The sequence below is a fragment of the Xyrauchen texanus genome, chromosome 3, assembly GCF_025860055.1.
Source record: "Xyrauchen texanus isolate HMW12.3.18 chromosome 3, RBS_HiC_50CHRs, whole genome shotgun sequence".
In the NCBI taxonomy this organism is placed as follows: Eukaryota; Metazoa; Chordata; class Actinopteri; order Cypriniformes; family Catostomidae; genus Xyrauchen; species Xyrauchen texanus.
The window spans coordinates 53,639,448-53,656,366 of NC_068278.1; the positions used below are offsets into that span (position 1 = coordinate 53,639,448).

The following is a 16,919-nucleotide window of genomic DNA, read 5'->3' on the forward strand; positions in this document are numbered from 1 at the left end:
AAATTTGTGCATTCAACAGAAAAGTGAAAACTTTTAATTGAAGTATTAAACTGGTAATTGGTGGTAAAAAATGAAATAAAAAAATACACTGTAGAACAATGTGCTTCATTTGCATCAGATAAATTAACTTGTTTTATTCTAGTCAAGAAATACCATTTTTTACTATACTTAATAAAAGCGAGTGTTAATATAAAAGTTACCAAAATGACCAAATAAACCTGACTACATTAGTTTGCACCAATAAAATACATTTGAAAGAGTAAGATTAAGTAGAAATATATCTTGAAGGTAACAAAAGTGGATAGCATTCAAACCTCTTTTTTTTCCCCCTTCGGATGTAACATCTTTTGACTGGAGGGTAACCGTGAGACCCATTCTGATATGATACATTTCCTGTTGCTAGAATTTTAAGATGTCCCAACAAGTTAGTGGTCATCTTTTAATTATAACTACAACTTGATGATACGTAACATACAGATGTTTATCTTACACATTTCATAAAGAATGAAAACTCCTGTTACTCACAGATTTCAGTGAAAAATATCAATTGCATTCAAAACCTCATTTCATCATCAAATAAAAAATAAAACCAAAAATTATTTCCATACTTTCGGTGGGCTAGTATCCAATTACTCTTCCTGTGTATGACTTGCTAAAAATCATTTAAAGTGATCAGTGTAATTTTTTTAATTATAATGTGCAGAACAACTATAAAGACCATTCTTGGGAATGTTTGGGAAACCCCTTGAATTTGTGCAATTCCATGCTGCTTGTAGCGTAGAAATGACACACACACACATTTCAAAAATCATTAACTCAGCCTCATGTCATTCCAAACATATGTCTTTCTTTCCTACGGAAAACGTAAAAGGAAATGTTAGGAATGCTAGCCTCATTCATTATTCACTTTCATTGCATGCATAAAGATTTGGAACAAAATGAGGGTGAGTCACTAAATACAACATTTTATTTTATTCCTTCAAGTAAGAAAAGCCTGTAAAAACTTCAAAATGCTCAGTTGTAAAGCCACTAAAAATCACATTTACTTTATTAAATTAACATATAGCAGTTCACATGCCGATTTTTACTGACAGATCTGAGTTAACATTGAATGTTCCACAATCCCTGGGGGCGGAGGGCACTGTCAAACAGTCTGAGGTGACGTCCACGAGTGCTTTGAATAATTTGAAATGTGAATCAACAACACAAAGCCCCTGGAATTCCACCCTTGAAATTCCTCTCACAATAAAACACTCACAATTAGCTTGTGGCCTGCATGTCCTAATTTGAGCATGACGAGCGTAAAAATAACTGGGCGGAACAAGATGTTTGTCATTGATGAGGTAAAGAAAGGTATTATGTTCTTCTGCAGTGTGAACTATGATGTTTCTTTCCAGTCTTCATGATTGTGCGCTTTGTTCATTTTGGTCCATCAGGACTCCTGAGAATACCTACAAGAACTCTCCTTCATTTTTGAGCCCATTCTCGGGTAAACGAGTCTACAGCACGATCACCCAGGCAGCAGTTCTGGTGGACTCTCACCATAGCAATACTTTGCCTGAGGGTTCCGGTATGTGTTTTCATGCTGAACACTCTGAAACAAGACAAGAGCAGTAATAACTTGATTTTGCCTGCTAAAATCACTGCGATTGAAATGAAGACAACACATGAATATTCGACAAGGAATGGTTCAGCACTAAAATTAAAATTGTCATAATTTTACTAATTCTCGTGTTGTTCCAAACCCGAATGTACTGGTCCATAAAACTACAAAGAATGGGAGCTTACAAGTAAAATATATATATATATATATATATATATATATATATATATATATATATATATATATATATTGTATACACACATACAGTATATATCACCAATGGCATGAATTGTGGGCGGGACTACCTGAACAACAACAACAGATGAGGGGCATGTTCAGAAATCTGTTTTGAAAACATTGTTTATTTTTGCAATTCAATTCAGAACAGCATTTTGTCGTAATAAACACACCTTAAATGAAAAAAAAAAACATTTAAATTGTATTTAAATCTCATGCCAGAGGGGCTTCCTCAAAAATACTAAATGACTCATTAATGAACACGGATTTTAACTAGAAATGTTAATTCCTTGCGATTCCCATCCCTACTCTATGGAGCCCCTAAGAGGACAGGGCAGAAATTTGTTTTCTGAAATATATTTGGGTGCCCTCGCAATAAGTTTTACTTTCCCTTGCAATAGTTTGCGTTCCCTCGCAATACGTTTTGCATGCCTTCAAAATACATTTATGATGGAAAAACATATTTTAACCTTTATATTCAAAGTTAAACCATATGGAAATTAAAACTATGGTAATACAAATCAAAATATTGTGGTTATTATGTTTTTTTTCTATACAAATACCATAGTTTAAATATGGTAATATTGTATACTGTGGTAACCATCATTTTTGCCGGAAATAATTTTTCTATAGCAATATTGTAGTAACTATGAAACGTCAGTTAAGTAACCATGTTTTTTTTTTTTTGGGCAGAAACCATGGTTTTAATACAGTATACTGTACCCATATAGTAACCACGGTTTTACTATGGATTAGCCATGGTAATTCTTGTGCTGCTATACTACAAATATTTGTGGTAAAACCATAATAACCACAAAATTATGATTTTTATTACCACAATTTTCATTTTCCTATATTATTTCTATGGAATAACTACGAATATCCAGGTTAAAATATGGTTACATTAGTAAAATCACGGTAAAGGTACGCAAACTAGTATTGCTAGGGCATGCAAAACTTTCCTCCCTGTCATCTAAGTGGCTCCACGTTATCTGAGTTTACGACACTGACCTGTGAAGAAGTGCGACATTTAGCCAGACACAACTCAAAATGATCTTCAACTGCAGTGAAGAGATTCTGGAATCCTTCTGCAGCTCGATTTAAAAATCGCTCCAGAAGAGGTTGCTGTTGGGAACAGAACAGAAGAGAGGGGTTATTTTGTCTGAGGGGAGTTTTCAATGTCGATAACATAATTTGTATTCCACATTGGATGATCATGAAATCAGAATATTTTACTTCTTACACTTTTGTCAGAATAGTGTCATCAACATAAAAAATGCAGCTATCATTTATAGCAGTGTTAATCACAGATATTTAAACAAATAAAGTTTTGCGTAATTTGCATACTACCACTTCTCAGAGTCTCCCGGTACGATGTAATGTTTTTATTTAATGTAAGTCAGTGATTTGATTCATAGCGTGGAATGTTAAACTTTAAAGGCACTTTAATTTTGAAATACACTGGGGACTCTTATTTTGAAATGTTTGCACTTCACTGCTTCCAGCTGCTCATTCAAACAAATAATGGATATAAAACTCTCCTACAAAAATCTTAAACTAGAGCTGAGCGGTATGGCAAAAAATTATAATAATGAATAAATAAATAAATAAATAAATAAATAAAATCTAGATTTTTTTTTTTTTTATCAAACTTATAGAAGATTCACGGTTATATTTTTTCAACTTTTAAATGTACTCCAACATGATTCAAATTGTATGTTCTTTATTAGAATGCAAGGCAACCTGTTTAGAGAAATTCAAGTTCTTTTCATTATAGGAAACAAAGGTGTGCAAGAAAAAATTACAAATGCATCACAGGGGGAAGTTGTCAACAGAGTGTAAATGTAAAATAAATGAAAATCTAATAAACCCAGATGTTCAGAAATAATAGAATAAGTAAACTGCAAAATAATTCTCAGCCAAATATATATAAAGTTATCTAGAAATCAATATCTATAAATGATCAAGATCAAGTACTCATTGTATAGCCAACAATTTGTGTGTATATTCATAAACCCCCGCAGATGGAGACCCTCTAGTGGTTAACACTGAGCAGCGCAGCAATTTGAAATAATTTATCATTACAATTCAATTAGCAAAGTTTGTAAAGATGCAGTACACTTGAAACACATCACAGAACAAAGCAATAAATAGTGATTCATCTGAATCATCATGGCAAAAGGAGTGACGGATGTTTGATTCTCCCTTATATAGCCTCTCCATGATTTGAAATGAAGTGCCCATAACTGTCAAGTAACTAACGCTTTTTTATGGGTAAAAAGAAAAGAAAAAAAAAAACACCCAGGCCTACCTACAACGTATTACAATATAAACAATTAAAAGAAAACATTGTCATATTTCATCAACACTACATCATCATCAAGAGTTCATCTTTAGTAATGGCTTGTCATAAATTTCCGATTTTGCTTCATGATTGTGAACTGCTCTGCAAAAGCTGAAAATACTCACAAGCCTCTGCGTGCTTAGAGAAAATACAGCAGTGACATGTTTTCACTCTCAAGAATGCAGCGCATGCTTTTAATTAATCAGATAATAATCTTTTGAAGTTTGATAATCACATTAGTTCATATCACGATTCCTGTCTTTCCTCCCCCAAATTCAAAACCTTTTAAAATCAAAATTAAGACTTTTGTTGTATCATTTAAGATATTTCAGACTTTTTACGACCTTAAATTTTGTAAAACAGAATTTAAGACATTTTAAGTCTTTTTAAGGATCCACGGGAACACTGAAATAATGCATGGGTTAGGGTTAGGTTAAAACCCTGACTGTTTTAAATTAAACAGTCACCCAGATACTGTCATTACTTACTCACTTTCTTGTCTTTCCAAACCCTTATGACTTTCTTTTTTCCCATGGAATTTTTTTTAAGTATCTTCACACATCTCTTTTCCATACATTGATCAGTGAGTCTACCTGTGTCAAGTCAGCTGTCCATCAAGCAAGGACACAGGGAAGGCGCCACTCTTAATAGCACTTAAGTATCTTATTATTTCTTTTAACCATTTTCCTTATACATTCCTGTATGTCTACTTCCCGCATAATATGTGCCTTCAAGCACATCAGTGTTGTCTCTTACAGACACTTTACATGATGCAGACACAGGACACTTTGCAACCCTCACAACCTACAGCAACTTTGCACAACAGCACCTTCTCTGCTCTTATTTTTGGTTGGACTCTGGAACTGCGAGTCAGCTGTGACCAAATCTGACTTCATTCCAGCCTTCACCAAGCAGTCAGCCCTCAGCAACCTGGCACTGACCGAAACGTGGATACACCCAGAGGATGCAGCAACACCCTCTGCCCTCTCCAACCACTTCTCCTCCTCTCACACCCCTCAACATACTGATAGGGGTGGGGGAACAGGCTTGCCCATTTCAAACAACTGGACATTTTCACCACTCTCTTCTCAATGTAACAATATTTCATTTGAATTCCATGCTATCATTACAATTGTTGTCAACTATCACCCTCCAAGTCAGCTGGCTAACTTAACACACTCCTCTGTCCTCCCCCTCCACTGCCTGTCACCTCACTGACAGCAGATGTCTTCACCACTTTTTTTACTGATAAGGTTACAGCCAGCAGTAAAACATTCTCAGCACCACACCCTCTCAAACACCCATCTCCTGTATGCAACTCTTGGTTTGAGTGGTTGGAGAGGAGGAGTTTAGAGACCTCAGTGTCAGTCAGAGGAGAGAACATAAAGATAATGTTCTCTCCGCTGACTGACACTGAGGTCTCTAAACTCATCCTCTCTATCCACCCCACCACCTGCTCCCAAGACCCTTTTCCTTCCTATTTAATATAAGCCATCTCTCCGTCCATCCTACCTGCACTCACACACACATAATTAACACATCTATACTAGAACATTACAGACCAGTCTCTCTCCTCACATTCATGGTGAAAACACTCGAAAGAGTAGTTTTCAATCAGATCTCGGACTATCTCTAACAGAACAAGTATATATATATATATATACATATATATAAATTATTGTTGCACTCTAATCTGTCTTGGATCCTATTATTCTGATGCAATTGAAACTTTGTAATGCAACAATTTTCGTACTACTGCTTAACTTGATTTAATTGTGTTCCAATCATTTAAATTAGTTGACCTAATCTATGAGTTGGGACTACATAAATGTTAATCTAGCAATGATGAAACTAGGCAGGGAATTTCCCAGCATACTTTGCATAGGACGCGATAGGAAGAGTAAATGTTAAAATTAAGTGTTATTTTATGTGTTTTTGTGCAAGATGAATATAAAGGGGGATACTTAAGGGTTTTATTTTTTGTTAAATTGAGATTTAGAAGAGTTTCTGTTATGTTGGAATTCTGGGGGTTACCATTATGGTGAAGAGTGGAGCTTGAGGACAGGTAGATTTCGCACATGAAATTGCTTGCTTGAGCAATTGCTGTGCTATACATAGCATAGTTAATAAACTACACTTTGTAGTGCTTCTAACCAGCATGTTATGTTAACATTAACTTTCACTAGTAAGAAATAAAAGAGATTTATTTGAGTTACATTGACATGTCTAATTTTGCTGATTTCACCCAATTCAACTAGGTTCTTTCTATGTTTAAAATTACATAGTAATTTCAAGTAAGAAACTAATTTCAAACATGATTTGATCAAATTCTGTTGAGTGCGCTATATTCCAAGTCATATGAGAGAAATTTGAAAGCTATAATGGAAAGGACAATTTTAATTTTTTGTCCTTTTTGGAGACTGACAGCCAATGGTCACTGTGAATTTCCAGAGAAAAAAAATATCTGAGTATATGTATTTGGAACAAAGGTACGTAAATAATGACAGAAATTTCATTTTTGGATGAATTATTCCATTAAATCAAGGAGACATTTCTTATTATATATATATATATATATATATATATATATATATATATATATATATATATATATATATATATATATATATATATATATATATACACACACACATCTCATGCACTATATGGCCAAAAGTATTTTAATCAACATAATCAAACGAAAACGTCTCGGGTTACATGTGTAACCCTTGTTCCCTGAAAAAGGCGGAACGAGATGCTAAGCGAGATGCTAAGCGACTGCTAAGCGCTACGGGGAACAGCTTTCGCTGTGAGCCGAGCTGAAATAATGTGTGGAACACGTCAATGAACATTGACCGGAATTTATAGCCTCGGTTGATGTAATCATTAGATGCACCTGAGGCCAGGCTATAAATGGATACGTCACCAGGTGTCGTCAGATACTTCTTTTTGAAGAGCAGTCCTGGGACGTCCCAGTGCGGCAAAGCAGCGCAACATCTTGTTCCGCCTTTTTCAGGGAACAAGGGTTACACATGTAACCCGAGACGTTCCCTTTACAAAAGGCTTCACTTTGATGTTGCGCTGCTAAGCGCTACGGGGAACGCAATACCCACGGCGCCGCACTTGGGGCTGTCCGGACCCCTACGGTTGTGCAGTGTACTCACAAAAACGCGAGAGGTCTCAGACATGAGCTTGAGATGTCGACTCAAGGGCATAAGAGCCCGGAGTAGCATAAACATCTAAACCATTCAATTTTGATGAATGTGTGCGGAGAGGACCAGCCTGCCGCATCACAAACTTGTTTAGGCATGGGCTGAGATGTCGACTCAAGGACATAAGAGTCCGGAGTAGCAAAGCATCTAGCCCATAAAGTTCGATGAATGTGTGCGAAGAGAACCCTATCGCAACACAAACTTGCCATAAAACTGATGAATGTGAGCGGAGAGGACCAGCGTGCCGCATCACAAACTTGCTCAGGCATGAGCTGAGATGTCGACTCAAGGGCATAAGAGCCCGGAGTAGCAAAGCATCTAACCCATAAAGTTCGATGAATGTGTGCGAAGAGAACCCTATTGCAACACAAACTTGCCATAAAACTGATGAATGTGAGCGGAGAGGACCAGCCTGCCGCATCACAAACTTGCTCAGGCATGAGCTGAGATGTCGACTCAAGGGCATAAGAGCCCGGAGTAGCAAAGCATCTAACCCATAAAGTTCGATGAATGTGTGCGAAGAGAACCCTATCGCAACACAAACTTGTCATAAAACTGATGAATGTGAGCGGAGAGGACCAGCCTGCCGCATCACAAACTTGCTCAGGCATGAGCTGAGATGTCGACTCAAGGGCATAAGAGCCCGGAGTAGCAAAGCATCTAACCCATAAAGTTCGATGAATGTGTGCGAAGAGAACCCTATCGCAACACAAACTTGTCATGAAAACTGATGAATGTGAGCGGAGAGGATCAGCCTGCCGCATCACAAACTTGTCCAGACATGAGCTTGAGATGTCGACTCAAGGGCATAAGAGCCCGGAGTGGCAAAACATCCAAACTATAAAAATCTAATGAATGTGTGCGGAGAGGACAACCTGCCGCATCACAAACTTGCTGCAGAGGGAGACCTCTAGCCAAGGTTTTAGAGGAGGAGAGCCCTCTGGTAGAGTGCGCCCTGAAACCTACTGGCGAAGCTTGACCGCGCGCCTCGTAGGCCCGGGCAATAATGAGGATGCCTCTTTGAGGGCACCCCGCCCACCAAGCCGTGGCAAACCGCAGTGGCCAAATAGAGCCTGGCAGTGGCGAGGCAAGTGCCCGCTGACAGTTCTTTCTACAGAAAATCCAGAACTGAAGCAAACTGGCAGTTAGCTGGTTCTGTAATAAGAACTTTAGCAGAAGGAAACGCATGCAGGCGCATTTGCGTTTCTACGTTCAGCCCCTCCCGAGGGGGGGGGGACTGGGCGACTCGGGGAGAAGTAGAGGAGACATTGCGCTATCAACAGAGGCGAAGAGGTCCTCTTCTGCCCTGTAAAATCTACCCAGATCAGTTCCAAGTGGAGGGAGCCCTAGCACTTGAAATGCTCTCGATGACCTCTAGGATGAGAAGGTCCTCCCTGTTCGGAATCGCCCAAGGCGAGCCGTCGAGGAGAGGAATTAACTCCGAGAAACATATCCTGTTCGGCCAGCGCAGCGCCATTATTAGGAGGCAAGACCCTTGCTGGTGAACATTGCCAAGACTCCCGGGAGCAGAGAAACCGGGGAGAGAAACACATACAGACGCATTCTGGGTCATGTATGTGTCTTAACGTCCAGACCCACGGGGGCTGGGTGATTTCAGGGAGAAGTAGAGGAGACATTGCGCTATTCATAGAGGCGAAGAGGTCCTCTTCTAAGATCTCACCCCAACTTGTTCCAAGTGGAAAAAGCCCGGCATTTAAAAAGGTCTCGATAACCTCAAGAGAGCCCTGTGTCCCTCAGTTGGTACCCTTAGGGGCCAAACATGAAAGATTCCACAATTTGGGGCAGGGATGAAATATTGCCCTGTGCCTGAGATAGAAGATCCTTCCTGTTCGGAATCGCCAAAGGCGAGACGTCGAGGGAAGAGATTAGCTCCGAGAACCAAGCCCTGTTTGGCCAGCGCGGTGCTATCAGTAAGAGGCAAAAACCCTTGCTGGCGAACTCTGGGCAACTACTACCTTAGGGTGGAGTTCTTAACTCCCCCATTGGTATTTCCTGTCTGGACCGTAAATCTGCTCCCGTATACGGGCATCCAGGGTTATAACTGACCTGAGTGACAGGAGCTTACCCTGGGACCTAAGGAGAATCCGACGTGTCAGAAATACAGCTGACAAGAACGTGGGTCTCCTTGAAGATTTATGTAAGAGGCTACCGCTGTATTGTCCACCCGCACCAAGACATGGCAGCCTCAGGAGGAGGTATTTCAGGGCCAGAAATACAGCCATCAACCCGAGACAGAGACTGTGACAACCGAGCTGACGACCCTCCTATCCCCTTAAGCTGGATGACCACTTAAGGCCGCTACCCCGCCCGTCAGGGAGGCGTCTGTCGTTAGCAGTCTGCGACAACAAGACGCACCTAGAGTGGGACCCAAGGCAGAAAACCGGGGTCTGAACCACATAGAAAGGGAACGAAGCCTGAGGCGCGTAACCCTATTTAGCCCAGGGGTTTTGGCCCTTGGAAGAAATCCCCTGGCTTTTGGCCACAACAAAAGCGGTCTCATGAGCAGAAGGTCCAGAGGGATCACCGTGGACGCGTTCAGCCCTGAGACCTGGAAATCGTTGATACTGATAACAGTGCAACCTTGACCTAGCCTGACTTTGCTCAGGGTGATCTGAATGGACTCAATCCTAGCGGGAGACAGTTGTGCCCGCATTGAGATTGAACTCCATACGATGCCCGATAGACAGTGTTCTGAGTGGGAGAGAGGACGCTTTTCTTGGCGTTGAGCCTCAACCCCAGAGAAACAGATGAGCTAAGACGATGTCCCTGTGCTGAACTGCCAGTTCCTGGAACTGCGCTAGGATCAGCCAGTCGTCTACGTAATTCAGAATGCAGATGCCCCGGAGTTGCAAGGAGCCAGCGCTACATCATGCATTGTGAATGTGCGGGTAAAAAGAGCTAGGCTGAGTGAAAGAACCTGACCCTGGAAGACTTCGCCCCCGGAAGTGAACCTCAGGAACTTTCCATGTTGTGGCAGAACTTCTAAATGAAGTATAGAAGTGCGTCATAAGATCGATGGTGACCAGCCAAATGAGTTGTAGGGCTTGAGACACGACCGTCTTGACAGGCATCATCTTGGACTTGAACACCCACGGGTAGTTCAAGCTTTAAGATCAGACGCCACCCCTCACCCTCCATGGGAAACGGGAAGTATTTAGTGTAATAACCTAACTCTCTCTCTGGAAGGGGAACACATACCATGGCCCCTTTAACCAGGAGATTGAGTTTTTTTTTTTTTTTTTTACAAAAAAGAAATCCGGTTTACGGTAGTGAGAACACGCCGTTGAAACACGGAAAAGCGGCGAGAGAATTAAATCCTGACGCCCTTATAAGACCCACAGAAAAGAATATATCCGGCAGAAGTTTCCACGCTGCCAGGATCTCTGAGATGGGTATTATATTTTAACACTTCCTGTTGAGAGGTTGTCGGGTGTTTCGCGTCCTGAATAAAATGCAGGAACAGCGAAAATTTTGACGGAAGCCTCTGCAACCCGAAACACCAAGAGGTGGCGGGAATGGAGGGGCTTCGAGGGGGTACCGGGAGGGGTGAAGTGAAGCACGCGCCCGTCCCGAGGGAGCTACCCCTAATCTAGGCGCAAGACCGTCAGGGTTTTCTCTTACTAGAATTTATAGTCCTGAGGTCTTGCTTCGGGGGCTGGCAAGGGCGGCGAGACTGTCCCCAATCCCTGGGAGGAGGAGCACGACTCGCCATGCTTTGCTTTTGAGCCTCCCTTCAGTCAGGACCGAGGTGGGTCTGAGGCTTGCTCGTCAAGCACAGAACCCACACTCAGGTCGTCCAGGAGGTCAGCCTGGTACGCCTGAAAAACAGCATAGTGTGCAGAGCAGCACCAGCCTGACCTGCTGCTTGATAAGCCCTTCCCACTAAAGTGGAGGTTGTCCTACAAGGCTTTGAGGGGAGAGAGGGCTTTAAGTGACGATGCCGAGCCCGGCGAGAGATAGCCCTCAAGCGTCTCTTCGACCGGCGGCATCACTGAATACCCCCGTGCCTCAGCACCCACGATAGTCGAATATAATGACGCCGAGGGTATGTGAACACGGGAAGAAAATATATATATATATATATATATATATTTTTTTTAGGGGTTCTCCATGAGAGAAAAAGCTCTTCATAGAGGTTATCAAAGAAAGGGAAGGAACCCATGAGGCGTTCCCTTTCTTAGACTGTAAGATAAAATCTATCCCCTAATTTGGAGCATTTGGGGGTCTCTTTTTCGCGTGGCCAGTCCAATCTGGCAACCGCACGAGTAACAACATCGAGCAATTCCTCCGTATATTTTTTTATCGCGGACGGAAAGCTCGGAGGCGGGAAGAGAATTGCGATCCACCTCATGATCCGAAGAAGCGTCGGAACGCGCCGAGATCATGTGAAGGACCAGCTGGGTTTGGGGAGAGAGTGAGAAAGGGATCAACCCGTCTCTTGCTCCTCAGCCAAATCCATGCACGCAGCCCCACGAACGATCTTTTCGTGAGTGCTGACTCCGGAAGCAAGCGAGGCGAGCACGACGCACTCTGCCTGTTAAAGCAAATCGCAGTGCTCGCACCCGCCCTGCTGCAACGCGAGAGCAGCGTGCTCTTAAACCCAAACAAACAGCAAAAACTGATGTGTGCCGTCTTCAGCTATAGAGCAAGAAGAGAGGAACACGCACCATTTGCTGTCAGTCATTCTCTCTTTTTTTTAAATATATATATAATATTTTCTAAACAGAAGAGAAAAATAGAACAACATTCACTGCACACTGCCTAACTGATTCTATCTCCTAACAGAGGAAAGAAAGTTTTGACAGGGTGTGTGAAACACACAGAAACAGAATCGCTCTGAAAAAAGAGTTTCTGACGACACCTGGTGACGTATCCATTTATAGCCTGGCCTCAGGTGCATCTAATGATTACATCAACCGAGGCTATAAATTCCGGTCAATGTTCATTGACGTGTTCCACACATTATTTCAGCTCAGCTCATAGCGAAAGCTGTTCCCCGTAGCGCTTAGCAGCGCAACATCAAAGTGAAGTAGGGCTGTCAACGAATATTCTAAATTCGAATATATATTCGAATAGTTTTAAAAAACAGAAATTCGAAGGTGAAAATTAATATTCGAATGTGGAAAAAAAAACGCGCCCGCGGTAGCAGATGTGCGGCTGTCTGCTTTGCGAGTGGGCGTGCTGCCTGAGGGGTCTTTGTTGTCACATTTCTTGGAATTGTGTGCCTCATTTTATTTAACGTTAAACAGAAACATGACTAAAATGTAAGGCTACTGTACTGACTGAATAGATGTTGCATGAATAAGGTAGGTTAGGTACAGCAGTTTCATGCACTGCAGGCTTCCACTGGTTTGATTATTTACCGTTTCATGTCAAGGAAAAGTTCCATGTTTACCACAGCACAGCTCGCTCGGAGCGTTCAATGTCGGTTCTATATACTGTAAAACTTCAATTAATGTTAATAATTTGTTTTAATCACTGAATGAAGCCTGCTATATTTGGGACAAGAGTCGCGACCTTATATTGCTTGCACAAAACTCTTGATCAGCACTCAACATTTGTTTATTGTTGTTGTTCTTTTAAACCGTTATGCGCAGAGAGCGTGAGGGCGAGAGAGAGAGAAAGAGTGCTCTGCGCGTGCGAGCTAGAGTGAGGTCTTGGCCATTAGTTGATTTACTTGTTTTTGTGTAGGTAATACGTTGTCAAATATGTTTAAACTTAAATAAACTACCTATACAAATAGTTATGTCTCTTTGTATTAATTTGTCCTGTTATTGACGTAATGCGCGTCATTGACCAAATGCGCAACCAGATATTCGAATAGTTCGAATATATGAGTTTTTTTTAGAGGGAATATTCGAATGTCATTTTTGAGCAATTTTGACAGCCCTAAAGTGAAGCCTTTTGTAAAGGGAACTTTTGTTTACATAGTGTAAGTGCCGTGAGTGAATCAAAGTGACTGTCATGTGTTTTCTAACCACTCTTTTTTTATTTTATTTTTGCAACTCCAGAATATGCTGACACTTAACGGAAAAGAAAACCACAATGAGTGTCATTTTGCAAGCAGTGGCAATTCACAGACAACTGGAGAATGTACGATACTGTGAGTGACCCAATGACCTGCACTGTTTGCCACAAATCTGCAAGGGCAAAACCGCTAAATACTTCCATTGCCATCGGGACAAAAAGTATATATTTTTAAAGAAATAAATAAAGTTAATTTATGACCCAGTTTACATCATTTTTAGTTCCTGGATTGTTTCAACGCATTTCAGATACTTGTAATTCAATGGTTTAAGATGTAATGAGAAAATGCATGTCAAATATATTGTCTGAAGTACCTTATCAGGCTGGAGGCAGCAGGAGACGCAGAACTCGTAGACACTGCAGCAGCCACTGGACAGACAACTTTTACAGACATACTGACTTGAGCTGGGAGCATTGACATTACAACATCCATTTACCAACATATCCTTCCTCTCACACACATAACCTGAGGATAAAGAAAAACTATTTAAATCTTATGTAAACACATATTATATCAGCATAAGCAGGGGCGTAGGAACATATTGAAAATCGGGGTGGCGGGACACTTTAAAACATGGATCTTTGGAAATGAATGATGCCCAAGCCATGGCGCAGAGGTCAGTGTTAAGCCATTGTGCTCTCATGGGGATACAGATTTTGAATTCGAACAGCGTCATTTCCCAACCCCATCCCCCTCTTTCTATCCCAATAATTTACTTTGATTCTACACTGTGCTGTCCCATAAAAAGCTAAATGTACCAAAAATGAGAAAGCAATAATAATCTTTGTGACAAAAGTAGATATATCTAAAAGGAACAACTGGAGGAACACTTCCAGTGCTAGGTATAATGATTGCTGTGACCATGTATAAGCCAAAAATGAACTAACGATTTAAACTGTAGCATTGTAGGAAACTGTGTCTACTGCCATGAGGAACCTGGAAAATATTTTCTGTTGACTAAATGCATCTCACCTTGTGAAACGATGTCCAAAAAATTAGTAAATATCAAAAAGAAAAATAAAATGTCCAGGTCATATTTCACCCACAAACTAAAAGAAAAAATAATACATCATTTTTAGCATAACATTTTTTTTTTTTTTTTGCATTGTGACAATTAAGCATCCGCCCATACTCATTAGTGTTATGCAAAAAAAAATCTCATTTTCATTAATGAAATTCAAAAAATAAAGATATATAGCACGACTTTTATTCATTTTTTTAATAGTTTGTGTGCCTTTGCAATAAACATTTACTGCAGCAACCATATTTTAACCATGATATTTGTCTGAAAACATAGTGATAATAATGGAAAATTAAAACAATGGAAATAAAAATCATAATTTTGTGTTTGTACTTGTTTTACTTTACAAATACCATAGTTTAACTGGTTCTACTATAGTAATATTCTAGACTGTAGTAACCATATTTTTTGGCAGAAATCAAGGTTTTTCTATAGTAACATAGTAGTAACTATGAAAAGTAAGTAAAGTAACCATGTTTTTGGCAGAAACCATGGTTTTAATACAGTATACTGTATCCATATAGTAACCAGAGTTTTACTATAGATTAACCATGGTAATTATTGTGCTTATTATGGTTTTACTATTTGTATAAAACCATAATAACCACACAATTATGATTTTTATTACTATCGTTTTTTCCCCTGTATTATTACTCTTGTTTTACAGTGAATATCAAGGTTAAAATATGGTTACTATAGTAAAATTGTGGTAAATGTATTATAATATTAATCTAATGAAGATATACTATTGCGAGGGCACGCAAAACTATAGGATCTGTAGTTTTCACCCCGATACTTGAGATTTAACAAAGCACACAATACAAAAACGTTAATTATAGTCTTAATAATTAAATCAGTGCACACTTAATATTTGGCCTAGGCAGCGACCGTCCACATCATTTACCCAGTTCATCAGTGAGGAGGCTCTTTCCCTGAATGGAGTTTCTGCACTGTGAGATCTGCCTGCTGCTGTTGCCCAGGTTGAACTTCACCTTCCACTGGATGTGATGATCCGAGTCCCTCGCCTCCAAGAGGTTCCGATCACGGATGGTTCGCTCCTCCTGTTTACATCATGTCACATGCAATACATTGTGCCTTAGAAACTGTACATTTCACCACCTTTTAAAATGTTAAACAGAATGATGTATCAGTCACCATTCACTCTTTCATTGCATTTTTTTTCCCCCATTTGTTCCATGGATGCAAGTCATATGTTTGAAGGTGAGTAAATGGTGAGGGTGATTGACCAATATATCAGCCGTTGTTTTTTTGCCTTTTTGAATAATCAACATCGGCCAATAATTGTGTCGGTTGGCCAATAGTGCCGTTTCCAAAATAGCAACAGCCTTGAGAGTGAAAGTGCACATTTTCTGTTTTCAAATATCTCTTTGTGAATTTTGAGTAATACATATTGTGTAAAGCATTGACATTATTTATATAATAGTAATGTGGTTTTAATAATGTTACATGTTGTAATATTTAAGTTCATTTAAAAATCGTGTGCATCTTGTTTTCTATTATTAAATTGAATAATATGCCATTACACAGTGCATTCAGAAAGTATTCAGACCCCTTCATTTTTTCACATTTTGTTATGTTGCAGCCTTATGCTAAACTGCTTTAAATTATTATTATTTTCACATCATTCTACACTCCATACCCCATAATGGCAAAGCAGAAAACATATTTTTGATCACATTGCAAATTTATTAAAAAGAAAAAACTGAAATATCACAATGACATAAGTATTCAGACCATTTGCTATGACACTTGAAATTTAGCTCAGGTGAATCCAATTTCTCTGGATCATCTTTGAGACATTTCTCCACTTTGACCACCTGTAGCTAATTTAATTGATTGGACATGATTTGGAAAGGCACACACCTGTCTATAGAAGGTCTCACAGCTGAAAATGCATATCAGAGCAAATACCAAGCCATGAGGTCAAAGGAAGACAGAGGATTGTCTCTGTCAGAGACAGGATTGTGTCAAAGCACAGATCTGGGGAAGGCTACAAAACTATTTTGGCTGCATTGAAGGTTCCCAAGAGCACAGTGGCCTCCATAATTCTTAAATGGAAGAAGTTTGGAACAATCAGGACTCTTCCTAGAGCTGCTCGCCTGGCCAAACTGAGCAATCGGGGTTGAAGGGCCTTGGAAAGAGAGGTGAAACCCAATGGTTACTCTGGTTGAGCTCCAGAGATCATGTGTGGAGATGGGAGAAACATGCAGAAGGACAACCATCACTACAACATTCCACCGATCTGGGCTTTATGGCAGATTGGGTCTGGCCACTCTCCTCAAAAGCTCTCCTCAGTGCAAGACACATAAAAAAGCATCTAAAGGACTCTCAGACTGTGAGAAACAAAATTCTCTGGAGTGATGCAACAAAGACTGAACGGTTTGGCCTCAATTCCAATTGTCATGTCTCATCACCTGTGCAATACCATCCCA

General features: G+C 40.2%; 1 protein-coding gene across 1 annotated transcript; it reads right to left on the minus strand.

Moving 5' to 3' along the window:
* Positions 1 to 122: 122 nt before the first annotated feature.
* On the minus strand, positions 123 to 15,502 carry spring1 (SREBF pathway regulator in golgi 1). Its single transcript, XM_052105062.1, has 3 exons — positions 13,759 to 15,502; positions 2,852 to 2,965; positions 123 to 1,594 (listed from the first exon to the last, which is right to left on the minus strand). The coding sequence occupies exons 1-3, from the start codon at positions 13,885 to 13,887 to the stop codon at positions 1,511 to 1,513; spliced, it is 327 nt and encodes a 108-aa protein (XP_051961022.1). The 5' UTR covers positions 13,888 to 15,502; the 3' UTR covers positions 123 to 1,510.
* Between the last annotated feature and the right edge of the window lie 1,417 nt (positions 15,503 to 16,919).